This window comes from Typha angustifolia, chromosome 11 (assembly GCF_048772165.1).
Source record: "Typha angustifolia cultivar Huaian chromosome 11, ASM4877216v1, whole genome shotgun sequence".
Lineage (NCBI taxonomy): Eukaryota > Viridiplantae > Streptophyta > Magnoliopsida > Poales > Typhaceae > Typha > Typha angustifolia.
This window is the reverse complement of record NC_133249.1, coordinates 2,560,097-2,581,663: the sequence shown is the minus strand read 5'-3', so window position 1 is coordinate 2,581,663 and position 21,567 is coordinate 2,560,097. Positions and strand designations below refer to the sequence as shown.

At 40.3% G+C, this 21,567-nt stretch overlaps 4 protein-coding genes and 1 non-coding gene across 5 annotated transcripts; 4 read left to right on the top strand and 1 right to left on the bottom strand.

The window, feature by feature from the left end:
• The first annotated feature begins 314 nt into the window (after nucleotides 1-314).
• LOC140769499 (cytochrome P450 71A1-like) lies at nucleotides 315-2,858 on the top strand. Its single transcript, XM_073110198.1, has 2 exons — nucleotides 315-1,279; nucleotides 1,745-2,858. Exons 1-2 carry the CDS (start codon nucleotides 356-358, stop codon nucleotides 2,354-2,356), a joined length of 1,536 nt encoding a protein of 511 aa, XP_072966299.1. The 5' UTR covers nucleotides 315-355; the 3' UTR covers nucleotides 2,357-2,858.
• Nucleotides 2,859-4,612: 1,754 nt separating this feature from the next.
• LOC140770476 (callose synthase 11-like) lies at nucleotides 4,613-14,804 on the top strand. The gene is made up of 3 exons (XM_073111687.1): nucleotides 4,613-4,879; nucleotides 6,134-11,510; nucleotides 14,379-14,804. The coding sequence occupies exon 2, from the start codon at nucleotides 6,170-6,172 to the stop codon at nucleotides 11,507-11,509; it is 5,340 nt and encodes a 1,779-aa protein (XP_072967788.1). The 5' UTR covers nucleotides 4,613-4,879; nucleotides 6,134-6,169; the 3' UTR covers nucleotide 11,510; nucleotides 14,379-14,804.
• On the top strand, nucleotides 9,135-9,214 carry LOC140771525 (small nucleolar RNA J33). The gene has a single exon (XR_012106179.1). It is a non-coding gene; the product is annotated as a small nucleolar RNA J33 (small nucleolar RNA).
• Nucleotides 14,805-15,453: 649 nt separating the features above from the next.
• On the bottom strand, nucleotides 15,454-18,463 carry LOC140769567 (protein DEHYDRATION-INDUCED 19-like). Its single transcript, XM_073110303.1, has 5 exons — nucleotides 18,171-18,463; nucleotides 17,908-18,047; nucleotides 16,697-16,774; nucleotides 16,299-16,573; nucleotides 15,454-15,860 (listed from the first exon to the last, which is right to left on the bottom strand). The coding sequence occupies exons 1-5, from the start codon at nucleotides 18,250-18,252 to the stop codon at nucleotides 15,749-15,751; spliced, it is 687 nt and encodes a 228-aa protein (XP_072966404.1). The 5' UTR covers nucleotides 18,253-18,463; the 3' UTR covers nucleotides 15,454-15,748.
• Nucleotides 18,464-18,804: 341 nt separating this feature from the next.
• Nucleotides 18,805-21,479, top strand: LOC140769569 (uncharacterized protein At4g28440-like). Its single transcript, XM_073110306.1, has 2 exons — nucleotides 18,805-19,163; nucleotides 21,001-21,479. The coding sequence occupies exons 1-2, from the start codon at nucleotides 18,920-18,922 to the stop codon at nucleotides 21,189-21,191; spliced, it is 435 nt and encodes a 144-aa protein (XP_072966407.1). The 5' UTR covers nucleotides 18,805-18,919; the 3' UTR covers nucleotides 21,192-21,479.
• Nucleotides 21,480-21,567: the final 88 nt, after the last annotated feature.

Genomic DNA, 21,567 nt, shown 5'->3' with positions numbered 1-21,567 from the left:
TTTCTCTACTTTTATTTTCTTTTAAAAAAAAGTTATTTTTTATAAATATTATATATTTTTTATTTTTACACTAAATGTTGGAAACATGCGAATCTGTGATACAGTAGAAGTGAACAAAATTATTTATTATATTTTATATTTCATTTTACAATTAAATTGTATTAGAGCTCATGGTTTTAATCATATATTTTATTTATCGTACTATTAAGAATATATATACTATATATTTATATCGTATGTAATTACCACGTGGAAAATCCTGTTCTCAAAGAAGAAATGTGATTATAAATCAGAGCCCTCGCCATTCCCACTCTCAATACTTGTCACCGCCAAAGTCTTAGGCAAACAAATTAAGATGACAACCTTCCAAACTCTAATCCTTGTGATCACTTCCTTTCTCCTTCCTCTCCTCACCATCATCTCCATTTTCTTCTTCAATCATGCCAAAGCCAAGACTACTCCAACAAAGAAATCTAAATTAATCCCTTCCCCACCAAAGCTTCCTCTTTTAGGAAACTTCCACCAACTCGGCTCCCTCCCCCACCGCTCCCTCCGGGCTTTCTCCGACCAGTACGGCCCGATCATGCTTATCCACTTCGGACAAATACCAACTATCGTAGTCTCGTCGGCCGACGGCGCCGAAGAAGTCATGAAGACCCAAGATATCAACTTCGCGAACCGGCCGGAGTACTACATGGCGAAAGGTCTAGTATACAACGGCTGCGACGTCACTTTCTCGCCCTACGGCGAATACTGGCGGCAACTGCGGCGGATCTGCGTACTTCACTTATTGAATCTCAAGCGCGTGCAGTCCTTCCGTCGTGTTCGAGAAGAGGAGGTGGCAATCTTGATCGAGAACATATCTGCGTCCGCCTCATCGGTTAACTTGAGCGAGCTGGTCACCAGGCTGGCGAGCGACGTGCTATGCCGCGTGGCGTTCGGGCGGAAGTACGTAGACGAGGAGGGCGGCGGCGCCAAGATCCACTCGACTTTGCAGGAGTTCTACATCTTGCTGGGGACGGCGACGTTCAGCGAGTTCATCCCACGGCTGGGATGGATCGATCGGTTGAGAGGGTTGGACCGGAGGGTGAGGAACAACTCGAGAGTTTTGGATGTGATCCTCGAGAAGGTGCTCGAGGACCACCAACGCGCCAAGGAGGAAGGCGACGGAGGCGTCGATTCGTACGAAACCGGTGATTTGGTCGACGTCTTGCTCGCCGTCAACCAGAAGGACGAGAACGTTACCCTGAGCTGGGAGAATATGAAGGCTATCATCTTAGTAAGTGAATTAGATAATAGGGGAAAAAAATTATATTTTACGCCCTTCTTTTTTAGTATTTTATTATGTTTACAAGTTGTGTTTTCCACTTCCTCCATTTGACTCCTACACTCTCCATAATGCATGTAGCATAAAAATCAAAATATTTTGTTTCCTTAAAAAAAAAAATAACAAATATGCCCTTATCTTAAACCCCAAGTCATAGATGATATATGCATTTTTCTGTCATTTGATGTCTACAGTTAAGTTTAAAAAAAAATACTAGAGCAAATTCCAACTAATTTTGGTGTATACTTATGATAATAAAGAGAAGAACGCAGGATCACATGTTATATGTCTATAATGAATATGTTAGAATATAATATATATAATTTTTCTTAGACAATAAATTATTTTAAAGTTTAAGATCTTAAGTAATAGACTAATAATATAGATTATGCTTTAACACTCCATGTCACACTATAGGATATGTTTGCTGGTGGAACTCATACGGCATCCACAACAATTGAATGGGTGATGGCAGAGCTTCTTAAGAACCCTAAAGAGATGAAAAGAGTCCAAGAAGAGATAAGAGAGATAGTGGGGCTCGATGCAAAGGTTGGGGAGCATCTCTTAGATGAAATGAAGTATCTAAAGGCGGTGATCAAGGAGACACTAAGGCTACATCCTCCTGCTCCACTACTTGTCACAAGAGAGAGCATTGAAGACACCAAGTTGCAAGGTTATGATGTTCTAGCCAAGACTAGAGTTTTGATCAATGCTTGGGCTATTGGAAGAGACCCCAAGTCATGGGAGAGGGCAGAGGAGTTCTACCCTGAAAGATTCGTGAACAGTGCAATTGATTTCAAGGGCCAAAACTTCCAATTTATTCCATTTGGTGCAGGGAGAAGAGGTTGCCCCGGAATTAATTTCTCTACGCCCACTGTGGAGCTTACTCTAGCAAATTTGTTATACCATTTTGACTGGGAGTTTCCTAAGGGTATAGATAGGGAGTCCATGGATATGTCTGAAATTAGTGGGTTAGTGACAAATTTGAAGTATAATCTGGTTCTTGTTCCAAAACCTCTAAGGTGTTAGGCTTTTATGGTCTACTTTGGAGTGATCTTTAGTTATCGTTCTATCACTCTTGTTGCTAGTGTTTTGATCCATTTAGTCCTCGTGCCTCTTTCGCCATGCTTCACCTCTTCTTCCACCTCTTGTTGGCTAAATCTAGGCACCATCCATCATGTGGATTTTATGTTTAATTTGTTTGTTTCGTCCAACTATAAAGTGTGTGTCGTAGGTTTCTTTTTCTCCGTTTTTTCTAGTATAATTTGATCTTAGATCCTCCTATCTTTAGATATTCTTAAGATCACTTCTTAGTCTACTAGTTCAATAAAACTTGTTGATTTAAGACACTTTGCACTTATAAATTTATCTAGTTATGCTTTATTTTATTTGTATCTACAGGCTTGTTGCTTTAATTCATATGTAATATTGTCTATTATGGGAAAAGTGATAAGCTCTTGCCAAATAGTCATCCTCTCCTCCGTGTATCAGAACTCTTTGATGGTATATGAAAAATTAATAAATTATTATAGCCTACGAGCGTTCCCTAAAATAAATTAAAAAAAAAACTTCAATTTGAGTAAATTGAGTAAATTTATAATATTATAGGGAATCCAAATTTAAAGCTTATTCACAATTTCTTTTTAATTAATTATGAGTTCTGGGATAAACAAAATGACTTAGCATTTTATAATATGCCGACTGTCTAAAAAATCTTATAGCCATAGAGTATAATTTGTTCATCAGCAAGGGCATGGCTTGGATTTATTATTAGAAGGGGATAATATTATTTAATAATAATATAATAAATATTATAGTATATGGAGCTATTTTATAAATTAAAAAAAATACTTTTTGTGGGAAAACAACAGCACGTGGCGCCTAGTGGGATAAATTTTAAACTAAGAAGGGGCCAAATAGCGATATTAATATATAAAAAAAAAACTATATATTTACATTTATTTATAGTGTAGTATAATTAGAGGGGCACAACGGTTAGCCTTCATAAATGAATAAGTGGCACTAAGTTAGGGAGAACTACCGCTTACCATATGACAAGGGTTGCGTGACCGATACGACTGGTTGATTCGATGTGCTTCCGACTTCCGTGCCTTCATAAAATTAATAAGTGTGAATATTGTGCCCAAATGATATTTGGATCTTTGTGCAAGAAGAAAACCTTTCTGTTTGCATGCCACCGAGGTATCGAGAGATCATTCCAGTTTTCCAACCAAACTTCCAGTAATTAACCAAATCGACTCGTGAGTCAAACTTTTTTTTGTATGTTCCTTCTTTGGGATAAGTTGAGTCAAACTTTCATCAATCCATTGTTGCGATCTCCCTATCCCTATCCCGATCCCTATCCCTATTCGGTAGTCGTAGTCGTCGGTGGAATAATGTATGACAGATCAATTCAAGTTTTAGCTGCGGCTAAATATACCAGTCACAATAATATTGGTTAATAGGCCATTACTAAAGTTCAACCCATGACAAAAGTTACAAGTTTAATTTCCCCATAAATGCGATGCAATAATTAATATTTAGTAAATGCTCCCATAACAATTGATCAGGTTCGAGTTTAGCTCATTAAGGTTTGATTAAACTTGGCTTGAGTTTGAATCAATTCATGCTTGATTTGAAATTAATTTTGTGCCAAGCTTGATATTCAGATTTAAAAATAATAATAATAATATTTATTTGAACCTTTAAATTAAGATAAAAAAGATTTATAATGCGGTTACCCTAGGGATATATTTTAATCTATATCATGACAACAGTAATAGGAGGATATATTGGTCAAGTTATATATTTAATCATTTTTTTGTTACTTTTAATTTAGGTTCTCCTAGTCTGTATATTTTTGTAGTTGAATTATATGCACACAAAATTATCAATCAAGCCTAATTCAATCTTAATCTAGGCTTTATTCAGGCTTGAGTTTGCAGTGGTCGGTTCGTTTAGTCTCCAACTTAGAAGTTAAATCAACTCAAAGTTGACTCTGAGTTCAGATTCGAAATTAATTTCGAGTCAAATTTGATAATAGCTCAGCTCGATTACACCCCCTGACGCCCATCAATTATTGGCCCAATAAGAGACTCGCAGGCCCCTTTAGTTATGCGGATTTGGTCCAATTCATTGGCCCATTTGAATCCTGTCGTTGGAAAAGTAAAAAAAATTATAAAATAAACAAAAGAGAGAGATCTTGCCTGGCCCCACTCTGAGACAAGGATGGATGGTCTTGATGATGATAGGGACCGAGGTCTCGAGTAACGCCGAAAAGAAAGGAAAAACTAATCGAGGAAAAAAGAAGGGTAGAAAGGAAACCGAACGAGGATTCCCGATTTAGGGTTTCAGATTGGTACACTGAGCTTTTTTGAGCTCGCACTCCATTCTCCACTCGCCCACACATTGCGTTCGTCTTCGTCTTTCTCTCGTCATTCGATCTGGGAGGACGGCACTACGTCTCTTAGCTTCGCAGATCTCTCAGCTCGGAAACCCTAATCGTTGGGGTTTGCAGGAGGCTTCGCTTTTCCTTGCGATTTCTAATCCCAGGTACTTCGTACTACTTAGATCTCTCTCTATCTCTGCCCCTCGATTTGGGGAACGGTACTTGGGAGAGCATTTGTGCTCTAATTTGATCTCGGGGCTTTTTTTTTCTCTCTCTTTTAAAGCTATTCTGAGGCCACGAGAGCAGAGCATCACCTACAGTAGATCAAATAGTTAGTTCTAATTCGTGGAGAGCCTTAATTGAACAATTAAACCCTTCCCATATAATTGTTGCAGAAGAAAAATAGGTTAGTGTTAATTTCTTAACATAACGAAATCACGATTCACGAGGGATAGAGGTGGTGAACATTTTGCGTGGGCACGCACTGGCCTGCCCACGAGGACGCTTGCAGCCCACTTTGTCGTTTTAGTACGCTAACCATTTTGGATCTCATGATGTGATTTATCATTTTATTATTTTTCTTTTATAACCTTGGTCTTGATCATTCCTCAAGCTGCAAGCATCGGTCTTTTTCATGTTACACTGTGTGATATACACTATGTGGAATCCTGTGGGTCCATGTATATATATATATATATATATATAATACCTGGTCATATCATATGATGAATGGGTGCTTTAATTGTATCACATAGGCTGGGGGAATTTAGTGGGGTACTTGTTTTAAAACTCAGAATCATTTGATGTGGATATAAGGGAAAAAAAATTCGCCGTATTAATTGGAAACTGGAACTGGAACATGACGTTTGTTCCATTTCAACATCTCAGGGTGCCTGCATTTGTTTTTTCCCCTAATTAGAACGTTACGTTGCATTTGGACCGTCATTTTGAACTGGAAGAAAAATATATACATACAGTCTCAACGTCCCATGCTACTATTGTATGCATTTGGCTCGAATCATATTCAAAAATTTCAGACCAACCTTGGGATTTATAATACTATTCCATCCGTTTTTTACCCATAAATTTTGTCTCAACATCATAAAGTTGAGAGCAACGAGTAGGTGCGAACATAACATGATTATTTTAGCTCTTCCTCTTGTGAGAACTTCTCGCAGAAGGAAAACTGACAACCGAAAAAGCTGAGCAAATAGCAACCCACCATTCCCCAAATCACGCCTCTATATTCCTACCACCACACGACACTACGCGCAATCCCTCCTCCTCCTCCTCCTCCTCCTCCTCCCTTCCCCATCTCATCCCATTCCCAAAACGGTAAAAATCATCTTTTTTTCCTTCCAAAATTCTAACCCACCTCCACCTCTTCCCCTCCCTCCCCTCTTTTCTCTTTGTAACAGACAGGAGAAGGAGCTGCTTCCAGATCTGATGCTGCCATGAGCCTCCGGCAACGCCCTTCCCGGCCCGGGCCAGTGGGCCCAATGGATCTCACCCGTGAGGAGGAGGAGCCCTACAACATCATTCCTATCCACAACCTCCTGGCAGAGCACCCGTCCCTCCGCTTCCCGGAGGTGCGGGCTGCCATGGCCGCCCTACGCGCGGTGGGCGACCTCCCGAAGCCCCCGTTCATGGAGTGGAACGACGGCCTCGACCTTCTCGACTGGCTCGGCGCCTTCTTTGGCTTCCAGCGCGACAACGTCCGGAACCAGCGGGAGCACCTCGTCCTCCTCCTCGCCAACTCCCAGATGCGCCTCCAGCCACCTCCCGACAACATCGACTCCCTCGACCCTTCCGTCGCCCGCCGCCTCCGCAAGAAGCTCCTGAACAATTACACCTCCTGGTGCGGCTTCCTCGGCCGCCGCCCCCACCTCTGGTTCTCCGACACCTCCCGCAACCGCTCCTCCGCCGACCCCCGCCGCGACCTCCTCTACTCCGCCCTCTACCTCCTCGTCTGGGGTGAGGCCGCCAACCTCCGCTTCGTCCCAGAGTGCCTTGCGTACATCTTCCACCACGTCGCCATGGACCTCAACCGCGTCCTTGAAGGCTACATCGACGCCAACACCGGTCGCCATGCCCTACCTGCAGTTAACGGGGAGAACGCATTCCTGACCAGCGTCGTCACCCCGATGTACAACACCATCAAGGCTGAGGTCGAGGCCAGCCGCAACGGTACCGCTCCGCACTCCGCCTGGCGCAACTACGACGACATCAACGAGTACTTCTGGAGCCGCCACGTCTTCGATCGCATCGGTTGGCCCATCCGCGAATCCAGCAGGTTCTTCGTCACCCCACCTAGCAGGAACAGAGTGGGCAAGACCGGGTTCGTTGAGCAGCGCTCCTTCTGGAACATCTATCACAGCTTCGACCGCCTCTGGATCATGCTCATCCTATATCTCCAGGCCGCCACCATCGTAGCATGGCAGGGCCAGACATACCCTTGGGAGAACCTCCAGAGCCGTGACACACAGGTCCGCGTCCTCACTGTCTTCATCACTTGGGCTGCCCTCCGGCTCCTCCAGTCCCTCGTCCATGCTGGCATGCAGTACAGCCTCATCTCCAGGGAGCACCCCTTGCTCTGTGTGCGAATGATACTCAAGAGCATTGTTGCCGCTGGCTGGACTATTGCCTTTAGCGTCTTGTATGCTCGCATGTGGGATCAGAAAAACCACGACAGGAGGTGGTCAGCAGCAGCAAACCAGAGGGTTATTAATTTCATTGAGGCAGCCGGGATTTTCGTGCTTCCGGAGGTTCTCGCCCTTGTGCTCTTCATCATCCCATGGGTGCGGAACTTCCTTGAGAAGACCAATTGGAAGATCCTCTTCATGCTCACTTGGTGGTTCCAGAGCCGCATCTTTGTCGGGCGAGGGCTGAGGGAAGGGTTGGTGGACAATGTGAAGTATGCCCTCTTCTGGGTCACGCTTCTTGCAGTTAAATTCATCTTCAGTTACTTCCTCCAGATCAAGCCCATGGTTGGTCCAACCAAAGCAATTTACAACCTCCCCACTGTCCAGCAGGAGTGGCACGAGTTCTTCACACATACCAACAGGTTCGCCGTGATCGTCTTGTGGATCCCTGTCGTCCTGATCTATCTGATGGACATCCAGATCTGGTATGCCATCTTCTCCTCACTCACCGGTGCTCTTGTTGGTCTGTTCTCGCACCTGGGCGAGATTCGGAATGTGCAGCAGCTCCGGTTGAGGTTCCAGTTCTTTGCTAGTGCGATGCACTTCAATTTGATGCCTGAGGAACAGCTGTTCAAGGACAGGGGCACCCTGCGAAGCAAGCTGAATGATGCGATTCACCGGCTGAAGCTGAGGTATGGTTTGGGACGCCCATATAGAAAGATCGAGTCTAACCAGGTGGAGGCAAGGAGGTTTGCCCTGATATGGAATGAGATCATCATGACGTTCAGAGAGGAGGACATTATTAGTGACCGTGAGATGGAACTTCTTGAGCTACCACCTGATTTATGGAACATCAGGGTTATCAGGTGGCCATGCTTGTTGCTCTGCAATGAGCTATTGCTTGCTCTGGGGCAGGCGAAGGAGCTAGAAGCGTCTGATCAGAGGCATTGGAGAAAGATATGTAAGAATGAGTATAGGCGTTGTGCAGTAATTGAGGCTTATGACAGTGTCAAGCACTTGTTGCTGGAAATTGTGAAGGTGGGAACAGAGGAGCACTCCATTGTTACCCAAATGTTTCTTGCTTTTGATGATTCTATGCGGGGAGAGAAGTTCACTGTGGAATATAAAATGGCTGTATTGCCCAGCATCCATGCCAAACTGATAAACCTTTTGGACCTGTTGCTGAAGCCGAACAAGGATGTGACCAAAGTGGTCAACACATTGCAGACTCTCTATGACATTGCAGTTCGTGATTTTCCAAAAGCTAAGAAGAGCATTGAACAGCTAAAGCAAGAAGGTTTAGCGCCACTAAGACCGAGTGCAACTGGCCTGCTCTTTGAGGATGCTGTTGTATTGCCCAGTCAAGATAATGCTATTTTCTATAGGCAGGTAAGACGATTGCATACGATTCTAGCCTCTAGGGATTCCATGAATAATGTCCCGAAGAATCTTGAGGCTCGACGGCGTATTGCTTTCTTCAGCAACTCCTTGTTCATGAACATGCCTCGAGCACCCCAGGTTGAGAAGATGTTGGCCTTCAGTGTTTTGACCCCATATTATAATGAGGAGGTTCTGTACAGCAAGGAACAGTTGCGGACTGAGAATGAAGATGGCATCTCTATCATATTCTATCTGCAGAAGATTTATGAAGATGATTGGGCAAACTTTTTAGAGCGCATGAGGAGGGAAGGGATGGTTAATGAAGAAGAGATATGGGGTGAAAGGTTGAGGGATCTTCGGCTTTGGGCCTCATATAGGGGCCAGACATTGTCACGAACTGTAAGGGGGATGATGTACTATTACAAGGCACTTAAGATGCTCACCTTCCTGGATTCTGCTTCTGAGATTGACATAAGGGAAGGTTCTAGAGAGCTAGCTTCAGTTGGTTCCTTTAGACATGGCAATGATGAATATGATTTGGGAGATGCTGGCAAGTCTCTATCATCAAGGAATTTGAGCAGAGAAAGCAGTAGTGTGAGCTTATTGTTCAAAGGACATGAGTATGGGACTGCTCTGATGAAGTACACTTATGTGGTTGCCTGCCAGATATATGGAAACCAGAAGGCAAAGAAAGACCCTCATGCTGACGAGATCTTGTATCTCATGAAGAACAATGAGGCCCTACGCGTTGCCTATGTTGATGAAGTCCATTCAGGGAGGGACGCAGTGCAATATTATTCTGTTCTTGTGAAATATGACCAGCAATTGGAGCAAGAGGTTGAGATCTACCGGGTCAGGTTGCCTGGTCCATTGAAACTTGGAGAGGGCAAGCCTGAGAATCAGAATCACGCAATCATTTTTACAAGGGGTGATGCAGTCCAGACAATTGACATGAATCAGGATAACTATTTTGAGGAGGCCCTCAAGATGCGGAATCTGTTGGAAGAGTACAAACAGTTCTATGGAGCTCGGAAACCGACACTCTTGGGGGTTCGAGAGCATGTTTTTACTGGTTCTGTCTCTTCACTTGCTTGGTTCATGTCTGCGCAAGAGACAAGCTTTGTTACCCTTGGACAGCGAGTTTTGGCGAACCCCTTGAAGGTGAGGATGCATTATGGGCATCCTGATGTTTTTGATCGCATCTGGTTCCTGAGTCGAGGTGGTATTAGCAAGGCCTCCAGAGTAATCAATATCAGCGAGGACATATTTGCAGGCTTTAATTGTACATTGCGTGGTGGCAATGTTACCCACCATGAGTATATCCAGGTGGGTAAGGGACGGGATGTAGGGTTGAATCAGATATCAATGTTTGAAGCCAAGGTTGCTAGTGGCAATGGTGAGCAGACTTTAAGCAGAGATGTTTATAGATTGGGTCACAGACTGGATTTCTTCAGGATGCTCTCTTTCTTCTATACCACTGTGGGATTCTACTTTAACACTATGATGGTGGTGCTGACTGTATATGCTTTCGTTTGGGGGCGCCTCTATCTTGCCCTCAGTGGACTCGAACAAGCAATCAGGAGCAATGCTGACTCTACTAATAATGCTGCCCTGGGTACTGTACTTAATCAGCAGTTCATCATCCAGCTTGGCCTTTTCACAGCCTTGCCCATGATTATAGAAAACTCACTTGAGCTTGGGTTCCTTCCTGCCGTGTGGGATTTCTTGACAATGCAGCTACAACTTGCCTCGGTGTTCTATACTTTCTCCATGGGAACTAAAACCCATTATTATGGGCGGACTATTCTTCATGGAGGTGCAAAATATCGAGCTACTGGGCGTGGTTTTGTTGTGCAGCACAAGAGCTTTGCTGAGAATTATAGGCTCTATGCTCGTAGCCATTTCATAAAGGCAATAGAGATTGGGGTTATATTGACTGTTTATGCATCTTACAGTGCTATTGCCAAGGACACTTTTGTTTACATAGTCATGACAATCTCAAGCTGGTTTCTGGTAGTATCTTGGATCATGGCTCCCTTTGCATTTAATCCATCAGGTTTTGATTGGTTAAAAACTGTTTATGACTTTGATGAATTTATGAACTGGATTTGGTATCGTGGTGGTGTTTTTTCAAAATCTGATCAGAGTTGGGAAGTGTGGTGGTATGAGGAACAAGATCATCTTCGAACAACTGGTCTTTGGGGAAAGCTCTTGGAGATACTTTTAGATCTACGGTATTTCTTTTTCCAGTATGGCATTGTATACCAGCTAAATATTGCCGATAGGAGCACAAGCATTGTTGTTTATCTACTTTCTTGGATGTATGTGATTGTGGCTGTTGGAGTATTTGTGATTATGGCTTATGCGCGTGACAGATATGCAGCAAAGGAGCACATTTACTACCGAACTGTTCAAGCCTTCGTTGTCATCCTAGTGATACTAGTCGTCATAGTATTGCTCAAGTTCACTAAATTTCAGTTTATCGATATTCTGACAAGTTTTTTGGCATTTATTCCTACTGGATGGGGCTTAATTTCCATTGCTCAAGTGGTCCGGCCATTTATTGAGGCTACCGTGGTCTGGGACACTGTGGTTGCTGTAGCTCGTTTGTATGAGATACTCCTTGGGGTGATTATTATGGCACCAGTTGCATTGTTATCATGGCTGCCTGGATTCCAGGAAATGCAGACAAGGATTCTCTTCAATGAAGCTTTCAGCAGGGGCCTCCAGATATCACGTATTCTTACTGGCAAAAGGTCTAAAGCAATTTGAGGTACTTCTTCATACTTATTGGTAATCTAGGATTTGTTTTATCCTATGTTCCCCTATATTCTATTAATTTCACACAAATTTAGACTCTGAACACATTACTATCGATGCCACATTTTGTGTTTCATACGCAAATTTCCTGCATGTGCAAGCAGCCACTATCTGATTTCTTTGCATTTTGTGCATTGCTTGTTTGGCATTCAAAGCAATACATCTAAATTATGCAGGAGTTGGTGGCATTCAAAGCAATACATCTAAATTAAGCAGGAGTTGGTTTTTTACAATTATTGAAAGCCGTGCTTGTGATTTTCTTTGTGGAACCATTTTTTACTCTATGTCCATTAGATGATGTTTTTCTGATTGTTTGACCATATCAGCTGGTAATTATGATCTTTAAGGAGGCCACCCATTTACATTAACCAAGGAACACTCCATATATCCTATGCTTTTACTTTTCTTTACCCTTAAGTCAAGCGAGTTTCATATTCATTTAATTTGATCCTTAACAGAGGCAAAGTGCTCAACTTTGAGAGTCCACTGATAACTACTTCTTTGGCCCTAAGTTGGCACCTTCTGTGACTACACCTGTAACTGTCTCACCCATTGAGATTAGCAAAAAGGAATTGTTAAAGCATTTAATTTTGCAATCATGTTATGGCCATCAAGAGAATAACTTCTTATTGATATTATTATGCAATAATTTGCAATAGCAAGACTTGTATAATTGATCAAAAGCATTTTGATTATTCTTGTTATCATAGAATGTTTCTGTTTTAGCAAGAGGTACTTAGCTACTGCACAACTTGTATACACTTAATGCTGTTACCCTTCATGTTCGGATGTCAATGAAGAGGTCGACCTTACCCCTATTTTGGGCTTACATTTAAGCCTTAGGCTGGATTAAGTTATCTTGTTACATAGTTATCCCTATAACAGGATATCTCAAAATTATTGAGATAAGGTTTTGCTTGTGAAATTGATGAGAATTGAATAAAGTAGGCGATCAAAATAAGAATATGAAGAGGAAGGCCATATTTGATACTAAACTCAGTAAATGTTTACACCTAGGAACAGGCTACTTGTGGATACAGATCAGAAAATTTTCTGCTATGAATTACATTCTACTCTAGCTTATATCAATATATGATGGAAAACTGACTGGCTTAAGTTTTGAGACACTTGTCAGGTACTACTGATGTAATATCTAAATAGAAAGAGCTATAATGCAGGATACTAAAATTCAGATTTATTGGAAAACAAAAGAGGATTTCAAAAAATACGGAAACAGGAGGAAAGATAGGAATTGGAGAAGAAATATAAGTTAAATAGAGAGGATCAGGATATTGGGAAGAGAGTCCTATTTTGTCCTTTCTTTTTTTCTCTGAAACTACAAAAGTCAACATAAGAGTAGTTCTAGAGACTAGTTCTGGAACCACAAGAACAACTAGACTTTTTACTACATTATTTTGTTGAATTTTCTAGAAAAAACTCAGTGTACTCGGTTAAACCTATAAAGATCTCTACACTTTCCAAAAGTAAATCATGAGTTCATGATGACTAGAGAAATTTTATAATTATTAGCTTTCATTAACTTAAGTAATAAGATCAATTCTAGAATAAGTGTTCTTCTTTATTATTCTCGTTTACTTCAGGAATAAGGTAAATTCTAAAATAAGTATTCTTCTTTGTTATTCTCCTCGTTTACTTCAGAAATAAGGTAAATTCTAAAATAGGTATTCTTCTTTGTTATTTCTAAAATGAGGCTTTTATTTTAGGAATCTCTATTCTTATATTTACTTGTATTCTACAATAAATGTATAATAATTACTTTTGATGTGATATAAAATAAATGAAAAGATAGAAAAAATGTATTGTTTTTTATGAAATTATTATGAATATCTTTTGATTTGATATAAAGTAGGTTGGAATAGATAATAATGGTAAATTAGTAATTAGGTTAGTGCGTGGTATAAAATGTAATTTTAATAAATAATATTTGTATTCTGTATTCTTGTGATATGGTTATTATGATGTTTAGCTGTTATTCTGAAATAAGGAAATGTATTTCAGAATTAAAAAAATCATTCTTAAAAAACCAGAGGCCAAATGAGATTTTTATTTTAAGAGTAACTATTCTTATGTTTACTTGTATTCTAAAATAATGATATAATAATTATCTTTAATGTGATATTGTGATATAAAAGTGTTGAAAAGATGAAAAAATATGTTTTATTTTTTATAAAATTATTAGAAATATCCTTTAATTTAATATAAAATGAGTTGATGGGATAGATATTAATAATAAATTAGTAATTAGATTAGTGTGATATAAAATGTAATTTTAATAAATAGTGTTTATATTTTAGAATATGATTATTATGAGCTATTATTTTGAAATTAGGAGTTGTATTTTAAAATAAGAAAAAGTTTATTTCTAAAGTGAACGGAGGCTTACATATATAGAACTTTTGCACGCTAATTATTCAAATATATAATATGAGAACTCAAAGTTTCTCTTACTCGATGAACACATGGCAGTAAACTTAATAAGCTATGATGGCCATTTGATAACTTCCAGCCTGGTCTGTTTCATCCATTAATCCTGACTACTGTCATTAGAAACTTCATCACCAACCACTGTTGTAAAACGTTACATCAGGAGCAAGGGCATGTGCTTTCACAAATTTTATCACTCTACCCTTCTATTGTAGCACAATTTTGAATTTTCTTTAATCATGACTAGGCTAAATGCAAATGTAAAATCATATTTGAGATTGGATTGCCCTGACTAGGCATTTAGTTTCCACTAAAATTTGCGCATACTGCGCCCATAAGATGCATCAATTTAACTAATGATGTACATCTTTTGCAGGTTTGGTGCAGTTTTCACATCAGCAACTGAGAGAGTCCATTTCTTCTGTACAGCTAACCTCTTCCTTGTTAAGAGCCGGAGTACCTCATTTTTAATTATTGTAGCTTATTGTATTGACTAATTTCACTCGTGTGTATCTTCTAGAAGTAGATATTTAACTATTTAGTTTTGGAAATTCAGACCGGTGTTACCTTGTGCTTAATATTTCTTCCCATAGATTTTCCTAATTAGATTGTTTTATTTGAGGCACGAGAAACTCTCTGAGAGAAGATCTTCTGTCATCATTGTATAATTAATTCATTTGCTTTTCCACTTCTCCTTTTCTGTTCTGAAGGAATAGAGATTTAAGACTTTCATAGCAGTCACAATGTTTGGTATCGATGGATGTACTCTTGTGCAATGGATTCGTTTCGTGATCTATGAAGAAAAGTTTGCCCTTTTGATCTAGTTTTTCCATGTACTAGTTGCTTTTTCTAGCGTTCTAGTTTTATCACAAGGGAAAGAAAAGAAACGTGATGGTATTGATTTTGGTGTTTGTTTTTGCCGTCTTCATTTACATGTCATTGTGATGTACCAATTGTTGTTCCATTGCATTCCATTATGTATGAGATCATCCGCCTGAAGGAACCCATCATGGCATTGCTTTAAACATCATATACAACTTTTAATTCAGTTAGACTGAGGCTGATGGAGTATTGCTAAACTAGCAAATCCCAAAATGCTGCAACAAAACACAAGCAAAATTACTGATCCTTTTGCTCTTCCAGTGGCCAAGTATTTGCACATTAAAGAGAGCGAGCAAACCAAACCTACAACCATATCAATCTCAGATAACATGATGAAAAGAGGAATTTTCCTGCTTTACTTAAATAACAGCAGCAGTTAAATAGTTTCTGCCGATATACACATTGCAAAACAAGGCTCACGTTAAATATTTGCAATGTTAGCTGTTAGCTTTTGCCTCAACTTTAAGAGTAACAAGTGAATACTTCATATCTAGAGTGGTCTCCTGAGATGTTTGAAATAAATAACCAAAGCCCACAAACTCAGAGCTGCGCTGATGCTTGACATGATGTTGGTAAAAGCAAAGATTTCTTAAAGGCGTGACACGGGTACAGTTTATTCATAGTTTCATACATATAGGATTTTGCAAATTGGATACTGGATTGTCACAAAATAAATAGGTGGATTCATTTGGAAAACATCAAGAAACTTGCAGAACATCGAAATTAGCTAGCATATTTCCAAGTTGAAATAGAACTTCAGAAAAGTGCTTCTGTTTGTCAAAATGATCCACCTCAGTAGCAAGATCTGCATCTCTGGGTGAAGTTGTCACGACCACTCATTTGACAACAGGTCCTTGATTCCTTTCACACCTCACCAAATAGAGTAGAGAGAAGTAGATCTTGCACGAAATTTGCTCTAACAGTGGCATGTTTCCTCTTTTGTTCCCTCTCCTCGTTTGTGAGTGATGATTCAAAACTGTTAAAAAAGGAAATGAATTTGTTCAGAGTGGATGATACTCTAGATGATGGCGACAATTAATGGATCCTGACAGGTCACAATAAAGATATCTGGATAAGAGGAATTGCGATGACTGCGGATTGCCTTTCTTTTTTAGACTGGCTATTTCACATACCCAGTCTATACTGAATGACTACAAAAATTGTCAAAACTTTTTGTAGATTTAACATAAAGTTCGTAGTCTAGCCAACTATATATATGTGTGTGAATATATATATATATATGGAATCATTTTTAACATTTACCATCTTTTCAATCATAACTTAAAAAGAAGAGCTTTTCTTCACAAACTAGATCAACTAACCCACATTTTAGTTGTTCATACTTGAAAGCAGAGAACATCAAAACATATCAACAATAAATTTATCCTGAAATATAGTAGAAGTCTAGAGTTACCTATACTTCCAGTTCTGTAAAGCCGCTTCTTTCTTGACGCACGCATCCTCTGCAGTGGAGATCAAAGACTTTGAAGTTTCTTCTTCTGATGTTGGGAAGTTGAGAACAAGCGATGAAAGAAAAGGATCAGCTGCAACATTTGCAGTACTGCTGCTTCTTGACCTATTGCCACTACTTCCCAAAAGAACCTGCAGATGAGCCTCTCGAAGGTCCCTTCCAAGCAAAGAAAATGCCTGACCACTAGGTATAGCATATCTGCGTAACCTTCGGCATCTCTGCATGTAAAACTCAGTTAAAGAAAAGTTTAATATTTTATTCCGTAATGATACCAACTAGTTCACTAGAAGAATATATCATTTGTGCCTACTGATAAGAATATCATAGAAAGAAAAGGATACCTTCAATAGATGCCCATGTTGCAGGGTTATATGATTCAGCATATCTCGTGTAACCTTAACAGAGCAGATGGGGCAAACCTGAAAAAAGAAAAGCACGTAAACTACAAGAATCATGAGAAAGTTGCATGGTTGGCTGGTAATGCAAAGGGACTACTGAGAGATCTATCAATATCTTCAAAGACATACCTAGAACATACAAGTAACGGATTCTTAGTTTGCATGGATTGTAAGGGTTAACAGAGTTCTCAAATCTTGCAGAGATAATGAAAACAAAACTTCATGATTTGCAACACCAAAGGATGTGGTGGATGTTTAGAATATTGAGAAGTGCAGGGGTGTAAAGAAGTATTGGAGAAGCCTTTGGGATTTTGGATGGCAGCTTATTTATAGTCTCTCTAGTTGTAGAGGAATAGTAGAACTTTTAATACTACTAAGCTAACGCAAGCGTTGGATATGATGAATCATATTAACAATGCCTTCATTATTATGCGCGCCTCAAAGGAAGGAGATGCAGAAGAAAGCCAAACACCAGGTTTATGAGAGGAAGAAGAACACCATCACAGTTGAAGATGATCAAACTTGTTGCTCGAGTTGCTTCCTGATATTTTATTAATTTGGTCTAGATGTGAGATATTACAATTCCTCTTTGTGATACTGTGATACTTTTGCTTGCTTGGTTATGGGTGTATAGAGTTGTATATGTTTGTATCTACTACAGGTGGATACAAATTTTTGGGCTATTCCATAATGAAACTGAGCCAGGTTTTGGCTTTTTTTCAGAGGGGAAAAAAATCTAGCTTATGCTACTCAAGTAGTATTTCCTTCTTTTTAGTTTGACATATATGTTGGAGTTCCTTCCAAACTCAAACTACCACAGTACTTCCTATTAAAGGAATCTTTAATGGTATTCCAGATAGTGAATGCCAACCCATATGATGCAGAATCTGCAAGTTTATAAAAGAATCAACTGATCTGAATGAAATACTCATGCAAAAGCTCATACTTTTTAGTGTTCTACACATTTTACAATGGCATCAGCTCTAATAACTGAATGGAAAATGAGACAACTGCTGTTAGAACTACCAAACATCTAAGATTATATCATTCCCAAGTAAACAAGTCAATTTCATCACGGAAACGGAAGAAAGATTCAAACTTGATGTTACAATCAAGAAAAGGGTCAACCAAAAGGTTAGGGCTTCGACACTCACAGCGACTTTAGACTCGCAGGGGTGATCCTCTTCGAGATGCGAGCACAGAGACGTGATGTCGTGATCCTCGTAGCAGTACGGGCATGCAAAATCCGGCCTGACGTCCTCCTCCATCTCGATCTCGTCGATGCCAAACCGATCTATCAATTCAAAGTATTTCAAATTCAAAAACGCGAGTTTCTGTATCGAACCAAGTACAGCTCCGCATCAAAGAAACCATTTTACGAGATACAATTGAACAAATCGGAGTACGGGAAGAAGACCTGATTGGGAGTTGTGGTGGTATTGGCTCGCGTAGTGCCTCTTCGCGGCGGCGAGGCGAGAGATCCAGAGATCCGAATCCATCGATCGCTCGCTCGAAGAGTACTTGAGCTTTTCACGGTGGTAGCTCTTGGATCCACAACAAGGAGAGAGGGCTTCTTCTCCTACGCTTCTCCTCTCGAGCTCTCTTCTATGCTCTGATCGAATCTTTCGTGTAGTCCTTCGAGCTGAGACGGAGCACTCGAGAGAGCGAGAGCGAGAGCGAGCGAGAGAGAGAGAGAGAGAGAGAGAGAGAGAGAGAGAGAGAGAGCGGAGAGAGAGGAGGAAGATAGAGATGAAGTTTTTATTGGTTTCCGTCTACGTCTGACCGTGTCTGAATATGACGTGTCAACTTAGAATAATATGAGCATGGAAAGTCTGACCCCTTGTTTTACGGATTACTCTAGTTTTTGGTCCACATACCAATCTATGGAGTTGGGATTTAGTTTTTCTCTATTTTTCTTTATATAATTGAGTTGGGATTTTTCTACGGTAAGATTGTTATCGGGTTATCATTTCAGATCCTATCCAAACCGACCCGAATCCGCTGGGTCATCGGATCAACTACTCCGCGGGTTATTACAAATGTTATACCTTCTCCCCCCTCTCCCCAAACGCCTCCCCTCGTTTCTCTCCCGTCCTCCTATTATTAATTCCTCCTCTATTCCCCATTATTAGGGTTAGGGTTTCCCGTCATCTCCTTCCAGGGTTCATGGCGACGGCTCAGCAGCAAAGCGGCGGCGGCGCGAAGAGGAAGCCGGTGTTCACTAAGGTTGATCAGCTTAAGCCAGGCACTACCGGTCACACTCTCACCGCCAAGGTCCTCAGCTCCAAGACGGTCCTCAATAAGGGCCGCGCCGCAGCACCCGCCGCGCACGTGCGGCCCACCCGGATCGCCGAGTGCCTCATCGGCGACGAGACCGGCACCATCGTCTTCACCGCCCGAAATGAGCAGGGTCGGTTCGATTATTCATCTCTCTCTTTTTCTCACCTCCTTGTATGATTCGTTGGGGAATCATAATTTCAGGTCATTAGATCGTGTTTGAAACTATGGTGGATTGTCGTAAGCTGTATTGCGTTGACTTGATTTCGTCGTCTTGCCTTTAGGCATCTTTGATATTGGATTGAATCGTCTATTAGCGGAGTCAATTATATTATCATTAACCTGGTACAAGGGAAGGTAAGAAAGCTTTCTCTTTGCCGACTTCGGAGGTTTGTTTGTTTTAGGAATGGATCTGGGGGATTTTCATTAGAATGGAAGGATATGAATTATTCGTCCTGGTGTTAGAATGTGATGTTTAACTTCTGTCCATGTCCCAAATTCTCTCCATTGTATAAAGGTAAGATCTTTTTCTGCCTCCAAATAGGTTGGGGAGCACGGTTTCTTTCCATGTCTTGATATATTTGTTTTGATCGTTTTTTCTTTCTTGGAGAAGTTTCGATTGGATTGGTCTGAACTGGAGGTGGGAGAAGATTAACATGAAATTGATAACTTTGTGAATTGTGACAGTAACATTTTACCCGTTTGAAGACGTCACTTATTAAAAAGAAAAGGTAGGACGTCATTTTGTTGGTTAAGATGGTCATCTGTCAAGGCTACCTAATACGCTATATCCCTTTTGATTATTTATTTAGTCTTTCTTTTCTGTGGATAAGATTGGTTATACCTTTTTCTCACTAAATAATTGTTTGTTTTCTTGACCTAAAGAGATGTACCTATTTTCTAATTTTAAAAGAAAAAAAAACTTGGCCCTGCTCCATTACTTCCTGCAACATTGCACTGTGGGATCTAGTTGATGATCCTGTACCCAGATCTCTCCTTGATATTATTCCATATTGTGGAATCCTCTTTCACAGTTTGTGGTAGTGCTAATGTATACCTCATCTGATGTTTTCAAGGGAAGGTCGTCCATCTTCTCATGTTTTTCATGCATTAGGTTGTTCATATATTATCAATTGAGTCCTTGGATGAGTAGACACCTATGCCAAAGTTGGTGAAATGTGAACCATATAAACCTTGGATTGGTAAATCATATAGTAATTTTGTCTACTAGTGATCTTGTGGGGATCTTGCTTTCCATTCACAAGCTGATAGTTCCCTGAAACTGACCCCCTGCACCACAAAAGAAGAAAGAACAACATCCGCAAACACAAATCAGAGAAGGAGAAAAGAATATAGAAAATGAATATCTCTCTCCTCTCTTTTGGTGGCAGTTTATTGGTTATTGACCTTCCAGGAAGATAATGAACTTTTCTAGCATAAGATTCTGTAAAGATTTTATTGTATGTTAGTCATACTAGCTTAGTGTTTTTCTGTGGCATAAGATTATCTGGAAGAAGTTGCAGTTTGCCTGATTGTTGTTTCTATGTTGGTTGGGCTTTTGCACTAGTGAATGGACACCCTTTATCTTGCAAACATCTGATGACTCGTCTGTTTCGCAATTTCACACAGTTTGACATTCATGATGGCAAGAGATGAAGAAAAAAGAGGGAAAGGGATTGTTGAGCATTGTCCATATCGATTGAATTTATCTTTTTTTGTTGCATTGATTCATCCCTTTTGGTATTCTGAGTTTTTTTTCCTTTCTTCTATATGTTTTTTTGTTAGAACTGAGTGTACAAGGATCTCATGTTTTTTTTTTTCCTTTCATATGTTGATATACCTACATGTACATGGTGAAGTCTGCCTACACTTGAGATGAGCAACTTTTTCATTTATCTTGGGCCAGTTTTTGTGGGTTTCAACCGCGCTGGCTTTTTTCCTGTCATTGCTGAACAGTTTTGTTTTTACAGTTGATTTGATGAAACCAGGCGACACTGTCATACTGCGGAATGCAAAGATAGATATGTTCAAAGGATCAATGAGGCTGGCAGTTGACAAATGGGGTCGTGTTGAGGTCACTGAACCTGCTAGCTTCACAGTAAAAGAGGACAACAATTTATCTCTTGTTGAATATGAGCTTGTGAATGTCGTGGAAGAGTGAATAAAGTCTTGATGCAGATAGTTTGTCCTGCCAAGGCGCCTTCGAGCTTCTGCAGCCACTTTGGTTTCCTCATGTCGGCCTGCCCGATGATCTGAAGGTAGAAGGTTTTCTGAAACAAGTTTGCAGTTGGAAAGATTTGCTGAAGCTTATGAGGATTTTGTTTTTATTGGGAATTCTATCCATCTATGATTTAATCACTGCATCAGTTTGATTTTTATTACAGCTGTAATTAGCTGTATTGTGGAAAGCAAATTATTTAATGGGTTGAAAAGAATTGGTTATATGTGATCGATTTGTTGTTCTGTCTCTAAGTATGGAGCCTAGCCAATTGGTTATATTATATTTTACAGTAAAGACTAAGCAGATGTTTGGAAGA

What these genes read in the sequence shown, in the direction of transcription:
- LOC140769567 (XM_073110303.1), bottom strand. Translation starts at nt 18,252, where the DNA reads ATGGATTCGGATCTCTGGATCTCTCGCCTCGCCGCCGCGAAGAGGCAC. An exon ending in CCACCACAACTCCCAATCAG is followed by an intron (nt 18,048 to 18,170) that starts GTCTTCTTCCCG and finishes TTGAATTGATAG; the next exon opens with ATCGGTTTGGCATCGACGAG. An exon ending in TTACAGAACTGGAAGTATAG is followed by an intron (nt 15,861 to 16,298) that starts GTAACTCTAGAC and finishes CTTTTTTAACAG; the next exon opens with TTTTGAATCATCACTCACAA.
- LOC140769499 (XM_073110198.1), top strand. Translation starts at nt 356, where the DNA reads ATGACAACCTTCCAAACTCTAATCCTTGTGATCACTTCCTTTCTCCTT. An exon ending in ATATGAAGGCTATCATCTTA is followed by an intron (nt 1,280 to 1,744) that starts GTAAGTGAATTA and finishes GTCACACTATAG; the next exon opens with GATATGTTTGCTGGTGGAAC.
- LOC140769569 (XM_073110306.1), top strand. Translation starts at nt 18,920, where the DNA reads ATGGCGACGGCTCAGCAGCAAAGCGGCGGCGGCGCGAAGAGGAAGCCG. An exon ending in CACCGCCCGAAATGAGCAGG is followed by an intron (nt 19,164 to 21,000) that starts GTCGGTTCGATT and finishes TTGTTTTTACAG; the next exon opens with TTGATTTGATGAAACCAGGC.
- LOC140770476 (XM_073111687.1), top strand. Translation starts at nt 6,170, where the DNA reads ATGAGCCTCCGGCAACGCCCTTCCCGGCCCGGGCCAGTGGGCCCAATG.